The 16,016-nt window shown below is 43.3% G+C and overlaps 1 protein-coding gene across 5 annotated transcripts in view; it reads left to right on the top strand.

Moving 5' to 3' along the window:
• Positions 1-16,016, top strand: part of COG2 (component of oligomeric golgi complex 2) — a 62,699-nt gene that overhangs the window by 13,859 nt on the left and 32,824 nt on the right. For 2 of the 5 annotated variants that reach the window (XM_070782185.1, XM_019953852.2), the window contains exon 1: positions 6,383-6,590. The exons of 2 other annotated variants lie outside the window; for them this stretch is intronic. In XM_070782185.1, the coding sequence (XP_070638286.1) occupies positions 6,519-6,590 (72 nt within the window). In that variant the 5' untranslated portion in view covers positions 6,383-6,518. Of the gene's footprint in view, positions 1-6,382; positions 6,591-16,016 lie in introns of those variants that run through there. One more of the 5 variants, XM_019953851.2, reaches the window with a different exon arrangement.

Here is a 16,016-nt window from a genome sequence, read left to right as displayed (position 1 = left end):
TTCTCCACTGTTTTTTTGTTAATAAATTCTTCAGTACCATTTTTCTAGGTTCCATATATGTGCATTAGAACACTATATCTATCTTTCTCTTTCTGACTCACTTCACTCTGTATAATAGGTTCTAGGTTCATCCACCTCATCAGCACGGACTCAAATGCATTCCTTTTTATGGCCAAGTAATATTCCATTGTATATATGTACCACAACTTCTCCATCCATTCATCTGTCGATTATTTCCAAATAGTTTTAAGTGTAAAATTTCAGTGTTCTGATAAGGTGAGTCTTCATCACACACCACGTCTCTATGTCGTAGTCAACCAGGCAGTGGGCCAGTATCTTTCGATGTTCCCTCCGCAAAATATGGGTGGGAATCACTTCACCAGCTCTGTACTGCCTGACTCAATTCTTTCATTCTTCCTTATACTTTGTTCAAAAGAGTGTCAACTTCTTTGCTTTGCACATCACCATTGTAATGCTGAAAGCCCTGCAACACCAGTTCACAAGGGTAAATTCTCAAATTGGCAAGGCTGCCGTTTTTGTTTGTTGTTGTTCAGTCGCTCAGTCGTGTCTGACTCTTTGCAGCCCCCTTGACTATAGTCTGTCAGGCTCCTCTGTCCATGGGAATTCTCCAGGCAAGAATACTGAAACGGGCTGCCATGCCCTCCTCCAGGGGACCATCCCAACCTAGAGATTGAACCCAGGCCTTCTGCACTGCAGGCGGATTCTTTACCATCTGAGCCACCAGGGAAGCCCGAGAATACTGGAGAGGGTAGCTTATCCCTTCTCCAGGGAATATTTCCAACCCAGGAATTGAACCAGGGTCTCCTGAATTGCAGGTGGATGCTTTACCAGCTGAACTACCAGGGAAGCCCATATATATATATATGTATGTGTACGTATATGTGTGTATGAAAACCAAGCTTATTGATACAGAGATTGGTGATTGCCAGAAGTAGGGGATGGAAAAATGGATAAATTGGGGTGGGGGGGGCGGGTGTGGAGGTTCCCCTCTTTAAATAAATTGAATCTTAAAAGGGAGGAGGGGACATTATCATCCACTTACTATCATGGTTTTCATGCAAGTCTTAGAATTTTTGGTCCAGTTGATAGATAGATAGATAGATAGATAGATAGACTGACAGATATAATTAGAGAGAGAGAGCTAGAGAGGTTAATTCACACAAATATATATTTACCAAAGAGAGAGAGAGAGAGATTTATTATGAGGAATTGAGTCATGCAACTAAGAGGGCTGAGAAGTCCCAGGATCTGCCCTCTGCAGCCTAGAAACCAGGAACACAGGTGGTGTGATTCGGTCTGAGCCCAAAGGCTCGAGAACCAGGGAAAGAGCATTTATGTCACTGTACACGTGCACCACATCTTCCTTATCCACTCCTTTGTAGACAGACCTTTAGGTTGCTTCCATGTCTTGGATATTGTAACTAATTCTGTTATAAACATTGGGGTGCATGTATCTTTGCAAATTGTAGTTTCCTCTGAGTAAATGCCCAGGAGTGAGATTGTAGGATTATATGTCCCTATATTTTTAGTTTTTTAAGGAATGTCCATACAGTTCTCCATAGTGGCTGTACCAACTTACCACCAACAGTGTAACAGAGTTCCCTTTTCTCCACACCCTCTTCAGCTTCTATTCATTGTAGACATTTAAAATATTTTATTTATTTATTTGGCTGCAAGAGGTCTTAGTCGCAGCATGTAGGATCTTTATATTCCTGAATATGAACTCTTACTTGCAGCACGAGGGATCCAGTTCCCTGACCAGGGATTGAACCTAGGTCCCCTGCATTAAGAGTGTGGAGTCTTAGCCCCTGGACAACCAGAGAAGGTCCTAACAGTAGACTTTTGGTGATGGCCACTCTGACTGGAGTGAGGTGATACCTCATCATAGTTCTGATTTGCATTTCTCTAATAGCGATGTTTAGCATTTTTTTCATGTGTTTATTGGCCACCTGTATGTCTTCTTTGGAGAAATGTCTATTTAGATCTGTTTAGATTTTTTATTAGGTTGTTTGTTTTTTTCATATTGAGCTATATGAACTGTTTGTATATTTTGGAAATTAATCCCTTATCAGCCACATCATTTGCAAATATTTTCTCCCAGTCTGTAGGTTGTCATTCTGTTTTGCTCGTGGTTTCCTTTGCTGTGTGCACAGGATTCTTCAGAGAGTTTTCAAGTGCATGTTACCCCAGTTGGGCAACCACAGGTATAGGCAAACGTTTTAGAAGTTCATTGTGAAGGAGAAAATGTGGGGTCAAGGGGAGCTCTTTTTTAGATGGAAGCTGGCTTGTATGCTGATGGGAATGGTCCATTAGAAAGGAGATGTTGATGTTAACACGACTGAAAGACTGAACAACAAGGATTAATCTGTCTCCTGGTTAGAATGGGAAACTTTAAGAATCAAACCAAACCACCTCAAATCCACTTTGGAATGAAGAGGGGTATAAATCAGATACAGAAGATGTTGACAGAGCCCTGTTGGCTCGCTGGGAGCTTGCCAAGTGAATGGAGACCTGAACTAGGAGGCTTCCTCCACCCCCACCCCTCCTGGCCCCTGCTCCCTTTCTGTTGGAGTGAGAGCGTGTCAGACTATATACTTGGCCTCCAGTTCAAGCATATAATCCATTTACAAATGGAAACCCTCATCTCCTGTGGTAGTGAACCAGGATGACTCTAGTTGAAAGATTTGGCTACTCTAGAACAACAGTTCAGAAAAGAGAGTACTTTAATGTTTACTGGAGAAAATGCTCCCATGAATTCCCCCAGAAGAGTATTTCTCTTTGCAAGTTCTAAGTATTCTGTGGCAAGTCTACCAAAAATGTGAAAACTATAAATAGGGAAGAGTGGGAAGGAAAAGTGGGAACCTGTCATGAGGCCACTGAAAATAGGGAACTAAAAACTTTTCAGAGATTTGAAGTCAAAGGGGGCTAATATTACTTAGAAATGGAGCAGCAGGCACAAGCTCTAGAATGAAATGAAGGGCAGAAGAATGAAATTAGGGAATATAAGAAAGAAACTTGAAGATAGAACAATGTCAAAATGAAGTCCAACTCTTGAAGAGGGAATTCATAGGGCCTGGGCCCCATCTTAGGCCTGTTCATGCTGATCATGCTCAGCCACCTCTCCCGTGGACTCCAAACTCTGTGCTTAGTACCTATGGAAACAGCAATAGAAGGATAAGACCCCCTCCAGACAGGGGAACCTTGGAGATATCCAGGTTTCTCATCGTCTAAGAGAAAACATACACTAATCACCCCTGTCTCTGGACAGGCCATAAATTTTTCTGTATCTATCAGAGTGTAACCTCGGTCTTATTGATTATTGGCCAGTTGTTTAACTGTTTGAACACATAACACATGAATGATGGTATTTACCCTTCCTTTGTTTATGTAAGTCTCAAGGAATTTGGGCGGTGAGTTCGAACATGTACACATGGGTATAAAAGACTTTCACAAGTGCTGGTCGGAGTCCTTGGCTAAGAGAAGACTCTGCCTTGGGCCCGCCGGTTTAATAAACTGCACTCCACTATCTGCATTTTCCTTCTGAGTGAGTTTGTTTCCCAGAATGCATGGCTACAACACTCTTACAAAAAGTATAGATCAAAGAATTAGGGAAGAAAATTAAGATATACTGACTGCTTACTCCTTGGAAGAAAAGTTATGACCAAACTAGACAGCATATTGAAAAGCAGAGACATTACTTTGCCAACAAAGATCCGTCTAGTCAAAGCTATGGTTTTTCCAGTGGTCATGTATAGATGTGAGAGTTGGACTGTGAAGAAAGCTGAGCGCTGAAGAATTGATGCTTTTGAACTGTGGTGTTGGAGAAGACTTGAGAGTCCCTTGGACTACAAGGAGATCCAACTAGTCCATTCTGAAGGAGATCAGCCCTGGGATTTCTTTGGAGGGAATGATGCTAAGGCTGAAACTCCAGTACTTTGGCCACCTCACATGAAGAGTTGACTCATTGGAAGAGACTCTGATGCTGGGAGGGATTGGGGGCAGGAGGAGAAGGGGACGACAGAGGATGAGATGGCTGGATGGCATCACTGAATCGATGGATGTGAGTCTGAGTGAACTTCGGGAGTTGGTGATGGACAGGGAGGCCTGGCGTGCTGCGATTCATGGGGTGGCAAAAAGTCAGACACGACTGAGCAAATGAACTTAACTGCAGTGATTTTGGAGCCCCAAAAAATAAAGTCTGACACTGTTTCCACTGTTTCCCCATCTATTTCTCATGAAGTGATGGGACCAGATGCCATGATCTTCATTTTCTGAATGTTGAGCTTTAAGCCAACTTTTTCACTCCCCTCTTTCACTTTCATCAAGAGGCTTTTGAGTTCCTCTTCACTTTCTGCCATAAGGGTGGTGTCATCTGCATGTCTGAGGTTATTGATAGTTCTCCAGGCAGTCTTGATTCCAGCTTGTGCTTCTTCCAGCCCAGCATTTCTCATGATGTACTCTGCACATAAGTTAAATAAGCAGGGTGACAATATACAGCCTTGACGTACTCCTTTCCCAATTTGGAACCAGTCTGTTGTTCCATGTCCAGTTCTAACTGTTGCTTCCTGACCTGCATACAGATTTCTCAAGAGGCAGGTCAGGTGGTCTGGTATTCCCATCTCTTTCAAAATTGTCCACAGTTTATTGTGATCTACACAGTCAAAGGCTTTGACATAGTCAATAAAGCAGAAATAGATGTTTTTCTGGAACTCCCTTGCTTTTTTGACGATCCAGCGGATGATGGCAATTTGATCTCTGGTTCCTCTGCATTTTCTAAAACCAGCTTGAACATCTGAAAGTTCACGGTTCATGTACTGTTGAAGCCTGGCTTGGAGAATTTTGAGTATTACTTTACTAGCGTGTGAGCTGAGTGCAATGGTGCGATAGTTTGAGCATTCTTTGCCATTGCCTTTCTTAGGAATTGAAATGAAAACTGACCTTTTCCAGTCCTGTGGCCACTGCTGAGTTTTCCAAATTTGCTGACATGTTGAGTGTAGCACTTTCACAGCATCATCTTTCAGGATTTGAAATAGCTCAACTGGAATTCCATCACCTCCACTAGCTTTGTTCATAGTGATGCTTCCTAAGGCCCACTTGACTTCACATTCCAGGATGTCTGGCTCTAGGTCAGTGATCACACCATCGTGATTATCTGGGTCGTGAAGGTCTTTTTTGTATAGTTTGTGTATTCTGGCCACTTTTCTTAATATCTTCTGCATCTGTTAGGTCCATACCATTTCTGTACTTTGTTGTGCCCATTGTTGCATGAAATGTTCCCTTGGTATCTCTAATTTTCTTGAAGAGATCTCTAGTCTTTCCCATTGTATTGTTTTTCTCTATTTCTTTGCATTGATCACTAAGGAAGGCTTTCCTTTCTTTGAAATGATCACTGAGGAAGGAGATATGGAATAATTTCTGCCATATCAATAAACAAAGGATATCACAGTCATCAGCACTTGCAGCCACCATGGAAGGTGAGCTAGTGAGCCCTGAGGGTATTCAGGACGGAAATAGTGCCTGCCATCTAGTAGCCATCAAACTGCAGCCATTCCCTATGGTGAGTCCTGAGGAAGCTCAGGATGTGAAAACAGACTACTGGCCCCAGATAGTTGAGAGGCATATCAAAGGAATAATCTCAGTAAGCCTAGTCTCTTGCATCTTCCTTTACATAGAAAAGCACTAAATTTCTCAACTTGGGATATCTGGTTTTCTTTAAGTTACAAAACATTTTTGACGTTCAGACTACCTACACTTTGTTGCAAAACTTCTATATAACCTGTCCCCCACCTCCCTGCCTCCTCAGAGCAGTTCTCTCAGGGTCACTTGAGCTGCTATCTTCCGGACTTGAAGTCCTAAAAATTCTCACCAAATAAAACATAACTCTCAACTTTTAGGCTGTGAATGGTTTTAAGTAGACACTGGCTTAGATTAAAAATAAATATGTATGCACATGTATTTTGTGTGCTATGTTCTGACTAGGTAGGTGATGAGGTGCTCTTTAAGAAGAGTGAAGACCCAAGGTTACTCCGACCTCCCACCTGGATCTGAGCCAGACCCTAGAGCAAGATCAGGGAGAAGATCTTGGAAGAATGCTGCAGGCAGATTTTTCCCAGTGGAAACGGTGGCTGGAGAGGGAGCCCCAGACTCCTCCAGCCAGTGGTCTTCAGCCTCAGACCTACCTCAATGGGAGCCAGACTGCCCAACCCAGCTTGCCTGAGCTGCAGTGCCGCCCTCCGCCGAATGGAGGCAGCATGACCTGCAGCGCGATGGCAGCGCCGATCCCCACGCCCCTCTTGGCGGCGGCGGTCGGAGGCCGGCCCGCGGAGCCCTCGCCGATTGGCCCCGGCGGCCGCTGCCATGTTGGCGGAAGTGGCGCTCTCTGTGCCGCGGAAAGTGGCTGTGGCTGTGGCTGTGGCTGCGGCTGCACGGTCGGTCCGCACAGGGTCTTCCTTCTTCCCCTCGCCCGGGGTTGGCGCTGAGAGGCGGCGTCCGGCGGGATGGAGAAAAGTAGGATGAACCTGCCCAAGGGGCCAGACACGCTGTGCTTCGACAAGGACGAGTTCATGAAGGTGCGCGCCGGGGCTGCGCTCCCCGAGCTGAGGCGGGTGGCCCGCCTTCCTTTCCCTCCGGGGCCTCCTCGGGCTGCTCTTGCTGGGTCCTGGGCCGCGCACGCCCCGGATCAGCCCCCGGCGGGACCTCGCTGCCTTCGCAGTGAGTCTTTTGGCCTCAAGTGTGGCCGGGGCAGCCTTCTGTGAGAAGGCACTTCTGTGAAATTGTGCATAGTGACGAAAAGGCCTGAAGTTGTGAGCAAGTGGTTTTGAGCTAGGTGTAAAAGCTCCTGTTATTATCCGAGCCCGTTACCATGCAGTGCAGTCGGAGTTGCCAGATCCTGGGCAGACAGAAGTTTGTCGACCGCCGCCTTGCACCTAGAAACCCAGTACGAATGTATGGACCAAATTTCTGGACCCACGTCCCTACCCAGGGATTAGGTGGGTGGAAAAGGCAATCGAAAGTTTTTCCTTAACGTTCGCCTAAAGTTTCTGAATGGGATATCTAGAAGATTAGAATCTTATTACTGATTTTGTTGCAGTACAACAAAGCAAACCATTTTGCTTTTCTAAAGTTACTCTACTTTTTATAAGGTGAACTTGAAGTTGGTCTGCAGGTAAATGTAGGACATGAGGTTACATAAACAGAATTGAAATATTATGGATATTAAAGGTTTTATCAGGCGCAGCCTTGAAAATGTCTAAGATTTGAATCAGAGCTGGGAGAAACTTTGCATATTTTTTTGGTGTAATGCTCTGGGACTGTACATACACCATCAAGAAATACAATTATGCTTTATTTCTAAGGATTCGGGTTTTTTATATCACTTAGCGGCTGCTTTCAGTGTTAAAAAGTTAAACGTTTTTGCTCAGTAGACACTTAAACTTTTGAGCAACTGAATTTAAGTCTTACTTTTTTTGTTTTTTTGATGACTTCAAGTCATAGTATGTTTTTTTCTTTTTAGCTTCATTAGTTTATCTTTTTCATACTTGCATTCAGTTCATAGTCTCTGGTTTTAAAAAGTATTTACATCTGTTCTTTTTTATAGCTGAGTAGTATATACCACCGGAGAAGGCAATGGCACCCCACTCCAGTACTCTTGCCTGGAAAATCCCACGGACGGAGGAGCCTGGTGGGCTACAGTCCATGGGGTCGCTAGAGTCGGACACGACTGAGTGACTTCCCTTTCACTTTTCACTTTCATGTATTGGAGAAGGAAATGGCAACCCACTCCAGTGTTCTTGCCTGGAGAATCCCAGGGACGGGGGAGCCTGGTGGGCTGCCGTCTGTGGGGTCGCACAGAGTTGGACACGACTGAAGTGACTTAGCAGCAGCAGAATGTACCACATGGACATGAGCTTGGGCAAACTTGGGGAGATGGTGAGGGCCAGGGAAGCTGGGTGTGCTGCAGTCCATGGGGTCGCAAAGAGTCAGACGTGACTTGGGGACTGAACACCACCGCATCTTCTTTATCCATTCCTGTGAGCTTTTAGATTGTTTCCATGTCTTGGCCATCGCAAATAGTGCAGCAGTGAGTATTAGGGTGCGTGTATCTTTTCAAATGATGATTGTCTTCAGATATACGCCCAGGAGTGGGATTGCTGAATGATATTGTAGTTCTATATTTAGTTTTCAAAGGAGCTTCCATATTGTTCATAAAAAAGAGCAAAATAATGCCATTTGCAGCTACATGGATGGACCTAGAGATTATCATACTAAGTGAAGTAAGACAGAGAAAGAAATATATCATTTACATTTGGACTGTAATAAAAATGATACATGCATGCATGTATGCTCAGTCTTAAGCAACTCTTTGAAACTTCATGGACTGTAGCCTGCCAGTCTCCTCTGTCCATGGGATTTTCCAGGAAAGAATCCATTTCTTTTTCCAGGGGATATTCTTAACCCAGGGGTGAAACTCACGTCTTCCATGTTTCTTTGCATTGGCAGGTAGATTATTTACCACAGAGCCACCTGGGAAGCCTGAAAAGTGATAACAAATGAACTTATTTACAAAACAGACTCATAGATCTCAAAATTAAATTTATGGTTCAGTTCAGTTCAGTTGCTTAGTCGTGTCTGACTCTTTGCGACCCCATGGAGTGCAGCATGCCAGGCCTCCCTGTCCCATCACCAACTCCCAGAGTTTACTCAAACTCATGTCCATTGAGTTGGTGATGCCATCCAACCATCTCATCCTTTGTCGTCCCCTTCTCCTCTCGCCTTCAATCTTTCCCAGCGTCAGGGTCTTTTCCAATGAGTTAGTTCTTTGCATCAGTTGGCCAAAGTATTGGAGTTTCAGTTTCAGCATCAGTCCTTCCGGAGAATATTCAGGACCAGTCTCCTTTAGGATGTACTGGTTGGGTCTCCTTGCAGTCCAAGGGACTCTCAAGAGTCTTCTCCAACACCACAGTTCAAAAGCATCAATTCTTCAGTGCTCAGCTTTCTTTATGGTCCAACTCTCACATCCATACATGACTACTGAAAAACCCATAGCCTTGCCTAGACGGACCTTTATGGTTACCAAAGGGGAAACACGGGAAGAGGTGATTAATTAGGAGATTGGGATTAATATATACACACTACTATATAGAAGATAGATTAGCATAGGTTTACTATATAGCACAGGGAACTCTACTCAGCACTCTGTAGTAACCTACATGGGAAAAGAATCCAAAAAAGAGTGGATACGTGTGTGCACACAAATGGCCTACTTTGCAGCACACCTGGAACTAGCACAACACTGTATGTCAACTATAATAAAAAAAAAAAAAATTAAGTGATGAAGTTTTTTAAAAAAAGCATTTCCATCTGGATCTTCTCCAGTGTGGCCATGTCATTTTTATTATGCAGGCCATCTAGACCCAGGAATAATGTGCTCTTGTTCTTGTACAGTGATGTTTCTGCTAAACCTCTGTTATGAAGGGCGTAATTTGAAAGGGAGTACAAAGTGAACTTGCTGATCCACAAACACTTGGTTCCATCTCCTGGCTGAGAACTGTCCTGGAGCAAGAGTAGAAGAAAAGAGCGTGATGAGGCGAGGTGTGCTGAGAGAAGCCGGGGCACAAGCAGAGATTAGGGGCTTTGTTCTGGTCAAGAATCTCAGAATACAGAGAGCTTAACGTGACCAACTTTTGCCTTCAAGGCTTCCTTCAGGCTCTTGCTAGCCTCACCATGTTTCTTGCTCTGAACTGATAGAATGCCTTTGGGAAGAGAGGCTTCAGAAAGTAGAAACCTCAAAATAAGTTCTAAAGTAGAACTTGATGAAGGAGAGAGCACTGGGGAGGTGGCTGAAATGGCAGCAGTTCCATATTCTTCACGCCTCTGAATGTGCTTTGTAAGTTGTAGTGCTAATACATGTGACCACTTCACGTGTAAAAGAAAAATACACAGGACAGCTGCCCTGTGTTAGATGTTGATTTTCTAGGTGAGACTTGGAGATAAAGGTTACTTGCAGTTTATGTTTCCTTCAGAGAGACATTTTAAAAGTTTTGGTCACATGGCAGAAATGTTAGGTAGAGAGTTTGCCTTTGGGGTTATATTTCTTAAGTCTGTCTGATTCAATGCATATTGTAATTTGTGTCTGTGAGAAAGTTAGAGAATGTCCGATTTGCATTAGGAGAGTGGAGGTTGCTCAAAAAATCCAGTCATTGGAAACTTTGTCGCACACATGATGAGGGCCTGTTAGGACAATGGTAGCAGTCATTCATTTACTAAACATGCACTCATGGATCACCTTGAGAAGGAAATGGCAACCCCACTCCAGTATTGCATGGAGAATCCCATGGACTGAGAAGCCTGGTGGGCTACAGTCCATGGAGTTGCAGAGAGTTGGACATGACTGAGTGACTATCACTTCACTTCATTGATCACCTGCTTTGGGTCTAGACTGGATAGTACAAGGGTAGATAAGATTTAGGCTTTTGAGTATGGTCACAGAAAGACCACAGTGTGTGCTGAGAAACTGGACTTAGTCCAGAGAGGCTGGGAGGATGACCAGAATTGAGACGGGAGAAGTAGAGAGACAGCTGGGTGGGACGCCAGTTGGCCTGTGCGCTGCACTGAGGGGTTTGCACTTGATGAGCTACAGTCAGGTGTAAAGCAGGAAATACGTAGTCGTGTCTGCTGCATTGAACCCGTGTTACAGGATGCTGTGCCACTGGTTACTTCGGGTTAATATAGGGTTCTATTTCAAGGGGAAATTATGTTGGATTTGAACTGATGAGCTAGTGTTTTGATTTGGGCCATTCTTGCACGTGTATTTCAGTCCTAACTCAATGTCGTAGTGGTATCTCAGACTTTTAGGAAGTTATTTAATAAATGCTTAAGAAACAACCAACTACCTTTCTGAACACAGAGACAAAAGAGGCTACTTAAAATGCTTCAGTGGCCCTTGTAAGATCTAATGAGAAATACAGAGCACAGGACAGATTTGTGAAAGATGTAGGTGATCAAAAGCCAAGAGTGGCAGATGGTAGTGGAGGTGCCATCACTTGGGCACCTCTATCACTTGGTAATAGAGGTGGTGATGACATCATATCATTAGTTTTGTCAGCTTAAAAAATACAAAAATCCTTAGTGAGGGCTGATAGCCAACTAATACATGAAATAGGACGTAAGATACTAGCAGTACGGGAGAGAAGAGGCTGCTAACAAAGGTAAGTTAGACCCATTCACCTAGGTGTGCTGTTGAAATCTGTCCTTCTATCCCAGCATGTGACTTCTATTTTATAGAAAAAATAGTGCCATCAGGTGGGAACTTCTTCATCTTCACTGCTTACAACTCCATTCTTTCATGTGTGCCCGTCCCCTTTCTCCTCGCCTGTTTGGGAAGGGGTTTCCTTCCTGAGGTTGGTCCTTCCCACCCCACTCCTCCCCGAGCTTGCAGCCCAGACTCCCTGGGCTCTCCCCACCCTCTGATTCACCTCTCCTCTGACCTCAGCCCCAGTGGCTTTCACACACGCTCCTGCTTTGGTCTCTTCCTCTTGACCCTCCTGCCTCTAGTCATTTTCATATCACTCTCTTCCACATCACAGCCAAACTCTTGAGTTGTTTTTACTTTTGTATATGCTGATTGGCTATTTGTATATCTTTTTTGGAGAAATATCTATTCAGATCCTTTGCTAATTTTTTAATTGGTCTATTTGTCTTTTAACTGTTGAGTTGTAAGTTTTTATACCCCGGATATTAGACCCTTGTCAGATACATGATTTGCAAATATTTTCTCCCATTCACTGGGTTGTCTTTTCACCTTTTAAATAATGTGTTTTGACACACAAGGTTTAATTTTGATTGAGTTCAGTTTATCTTTTATCTTGATGCTTTTTCTGTCAATGACTGCCTAATTCAAGGTCACACAGATTTTCACCTCTTTTCTTCTTAGAGTTTTATTGTTTTAGCTCTATTTGTCTTTTAATCTATCTTGAGTTAAATTTTTGTGTATAGTGTGAGGTTGGTATCTAAATTCATTCTCTTCCATGTGGATATTTTCTAGATAATAATACCAATTGCTGGATGTTTAGTAAATCTACAGTATAAAGTGAGACTTTCTGGTAAATGAAATGTGGCAGTTACTACCTGCCACTGTGAGTCTGAAGTTGTTTTCTCTCATGGCAAAAGCTGCCTGGTCCAATATTCATAGATGTTCTAAGTCATTTTCTCTTGTGTAGTGCAACATTTGTTTATCCAAGAACAAATATATAAATGTCAAATTGAGCACTGATATTGCCTAATAGCATTTGTTAGAGCTCAAGTTATATGATTTAGAATGCCATCATGAAGTTCAGATCTGAACTTCATCCATTTGAAGTTCATACTTTCAAAGTAACAAGCCGAGTGCTCTGCATAGAGTCATATGGCTGGTCAGCACCAAGGCCAAGATGTCCGGCTGAGTCCTGCCCCACATTCTTTCTGTGATTGTTGTGTTACTGTGAGTCTAAGGCGTTATCTGAGGTGGTCTCAAGAAGTAAAAGAAACAGATGGTTTTTCACTAGGTGGCTGTGAAATGATAGTTTGGTAAGAAATCTCTTATCTGACACTATTATAGCAGGTGTTTGGGTGATTAGTTAAGAAAGTCAGTTTTCATAAGTACTCTTATGGAATGGTGCATGTTGTCCTTACATATTTGTACATTTGTTCTACATTGATGTGGCATGAAACTCTTTTCTCTGAAAATGTGTCTGCGAATTAGATTGTTTTGTTGTACTTTAAGTTGAATGAGAACCCTAAGGCATTTGCAGAGAATCTGGTATAGAATCCTTCAAGATGTATGTGATCCTCCTTCCCACAGTACTACCTGGTTCATGGTCATCTCGTATATTTAATATAATTCAGCAAAAATTGGCTTATCAGTTTCTCAGTATCAGGTCTTTGCAAAGCATCTGCCTTAGTTTTCATGAAAAACAGTTATCATTTTGTACTTATATTTTGTTGGTTTACACAATGTTTAATAAAATTATGTAATTTTGGTGACAAGTATAAGTGGCCTTAACAAGTTTGGGAATCATCATACCTGATACTTGATAACTAAACAGCTCAGTTAGTACCGAAGTCATAAGTAGACAGTAATTTGCTGTCTATATGCCTGTGTGCCTACCAGGGGCATCAGAATGTTACAAAGGGAAATAGGGCATAATGATTCTGTTCAGTTGAATACTCAACATCCATATAAAATGTCAATACCAATTAATATGTATTATGAAAAGACATTGAAGTTATATGTAAAAGGAGAAAAATAGCTTAGAAAAGTTTATTAAGATTCTGTGTGTGTGTGTGTGTGTCTGTGCGTGTGTGTGTGAACATGGAAAAAGGTCAAGGTTTTCATTCAAGGAGGACCCTACAACACTTACCTCCTCCCACGGACACACGCAATCAGTAGCTACACATGGCATAGTTTCCTCCTCTGAGCAACTCCTGCACACCTGGCAAACAGCCCACATCAAAGTGGAGAGGAGAGGCTGAGACATGGGCTCGCCATCCACCCCACTCCCAGCATGGTGACCCACAATCGGAAGGAAGCTCCCATCCCCAGCTGCTCCCTGAGAAGTGAAGGGTCAGAACCCTAAGCTTGGCACCCCTCCTTTAAAGACTTTTACCTGGGAGATGAGCCCCCAAACATCTTACCTTTGGGCACCTGAAAGACCCACCAGGCTCATCATCTGAGAAACAGCTTTTGAAGGGCAGCATGAACTTGGTCACCCTCCTGGGGCCTGGCACAGGGACAGCAGCTGAAAAGGGCCCAGACTTTCTGTGGAAGAGGCTTGTTTATCTTAAAGCATCAGCCTGAGGGGCCGGCCTCTAATTTAACAGTCTCTGGGGGCTTGGAGGCTGGCAGGAGCTGTCTTTGCTCTCTCTGCCTCATTCCAGCTGGACAGTATCTCCTAGAAAGGAACTTGTTTACTGGTCTGGTGCCCTGATGTCTGCAGTTGCTGCCCAGAAACAACTCTAGGTCACCTGGCTTTGGTGGCCAGTGAGGCTTACATTTGTAGGTCCCCAGTGTTCACTGCACTATGATTTGTAATAGTCAAGACATGGAAGCAGGCTTAGTATCCATCGATAGATGAATAGATAAAGAAACCATGATATACACACCCCCCCCACACACACACAGAGGAATATTATTCAGCCATGAAAAAGAAATAAATCTAGACTCCTCTGGTGGTACTGAAAAGGAAAAGTTAAAATTTTACATAACCTCCTGCTCATTCTGCCTCTGTAACTCAGCTTGCTCCTTGCAAAGTCTGGATCACATAGGTCATGTAGTCTCAGAAACTAGGGACTTAAAATACTAGGAACTGGAGCTTATCTCACCACCCTTGTCCTGCTCTTTGCAATTCCCCAGCCCCTGTAAACCTGCTTAATCATGCCTATCTGTGTAAAGGTCAGGCATCCCCCTCCCCATCTTGACTGCTGTTCTCGTGCGCATGAAACTGCTTAGTTTAAACCAGCCTATTTGGTTTAAACGAGCTAGTGTTGCCCACTGTGGTCTGTCTATAAGAACTCTGGAACCCCTTTGTTTGGGGCTCAGAGCTTAGAGTGTCAACTGCTCGGGGCCCGCTGGTGTAATAAACGTGAGTTCTCCAACTCTGCGAGTGTGGTGCTTGGTTTCTCGATTACTGTTTTCTACAACAGTACGATGGCTAAGAATCTGCCTGCCAATGCGGGGGACACAGATTTGATCCCTGGTCCGGGAAGATTCAACATGCCACAGGGCAGATAAGCCTCTGAGCCACAGCCACTGCGCCTGTGCTCTAGCGTCCATTGCCCACAACAAGAGAAACCACCTCAATGAGAAGTCTGCAAACCACAACGCAGAGTAGCCCCTGCTCGCCACAACTAGAAAGCCCGCACGCAACAATGAAGATGCAGCACAACCAAAAATAGTAAATACAAATATTTTTAAAAAAGAAAGAAATCTTACCATTTGTAGCAACGTGGATGGACCTTGAGGGCATTAATGCTGCATGAGTTAGGGAGAGATGGCCATGGCCTCACGTTTATGTGAGATCTAAAACTAAAACAAAAGTTAACTCAAAGGTACTGAGAACACATGGCTGGTTGCCAGAGCAGGGGTTGGGGAATGGACGAAACGGGTGAGGGGTCAGATGGTACAGACTGCTGGTTAGTTAGTTACATAGGTCATGGGGATGCGGTGTGAAGCATGGTGACTATAGTCAATAATACTGTACAGTATATTTGAGAGTTTAAGAGAGTAAATCTTAAAATTTATCATAGCAAGAAAAGGAAATTTGTAACTGTGTGATGGATGTTACCTCATCAATCCTCACAGTGAAAATATTTGGGAAAAAAATTCCAGGAAGTTTCAAAACACAAAATTTGAATTTGCGGCAACAAATAGTTGGCAACTATTTACATAGTATTTTCAATTATCTATATAACATTTACATTTCATTAGGTATTATGTAATCTGGAGATGATTTAAAGTGTATATAATACTGTGCCATTTTATATTAGAGACTAGGACATACTAGATTTTGGTGTCCTTGGAGGTCCTGTAAACAGGCCCCTATGGATGCTGAGGGATGGCTTTATTTATAGGTTGAAATTGTCACAGTGAATATTTGTTACTTTTAAAAGGAGGGATGGCTTTATTTATAGGTTGAAATTGTCACAGTGAATATTTGTTACTTTTAAAACTCAAGGGAAAAGCAACTATTTGTGTCTTGAGAAGAGCCTGTTTAACGTGTGCAGTTAAAGACAAATGGACGCCTTTCAGGATTTAGGCAGCAGGAGAGAATGCTGTGGGCCAGGGCCTCCCTCTTGGCACCTTGATGGTGTGCCAGCACCTTTACGTCCTGTGTGTTTTCAAGTGCTTTATCCTGACAGCAGTTAAGCTTTCAAATGAACAGAATGGTGCTTCTCTGTTATTCTCTCTCCTTTTATTTTTATATGTAACGTGATATTGTTGCAATAATTCTTTTTTTTCT

The sequence above is a fragment of the Bos indicus genome, chromosome 28 (genome assembly GCF_029378745.1).
Source record: "Bos indicus isolate NIAB-ARS_2022 breed Sahiwal x Tharparkar chromosome 28, NIAB-ARS_B.indTharparkar_mat_pri_1.0, whole genome shotgun sequence".
NCBI lineage: Eukaryota > Metazoa > Chordata > Mammalia > Artiodactyla > Bovidae > Bos > Bos indicus.
Note: the sequence above shows the minus strand (reverse complement) of the source record. Positions and strands in the feature narration are given on the sequence as shown.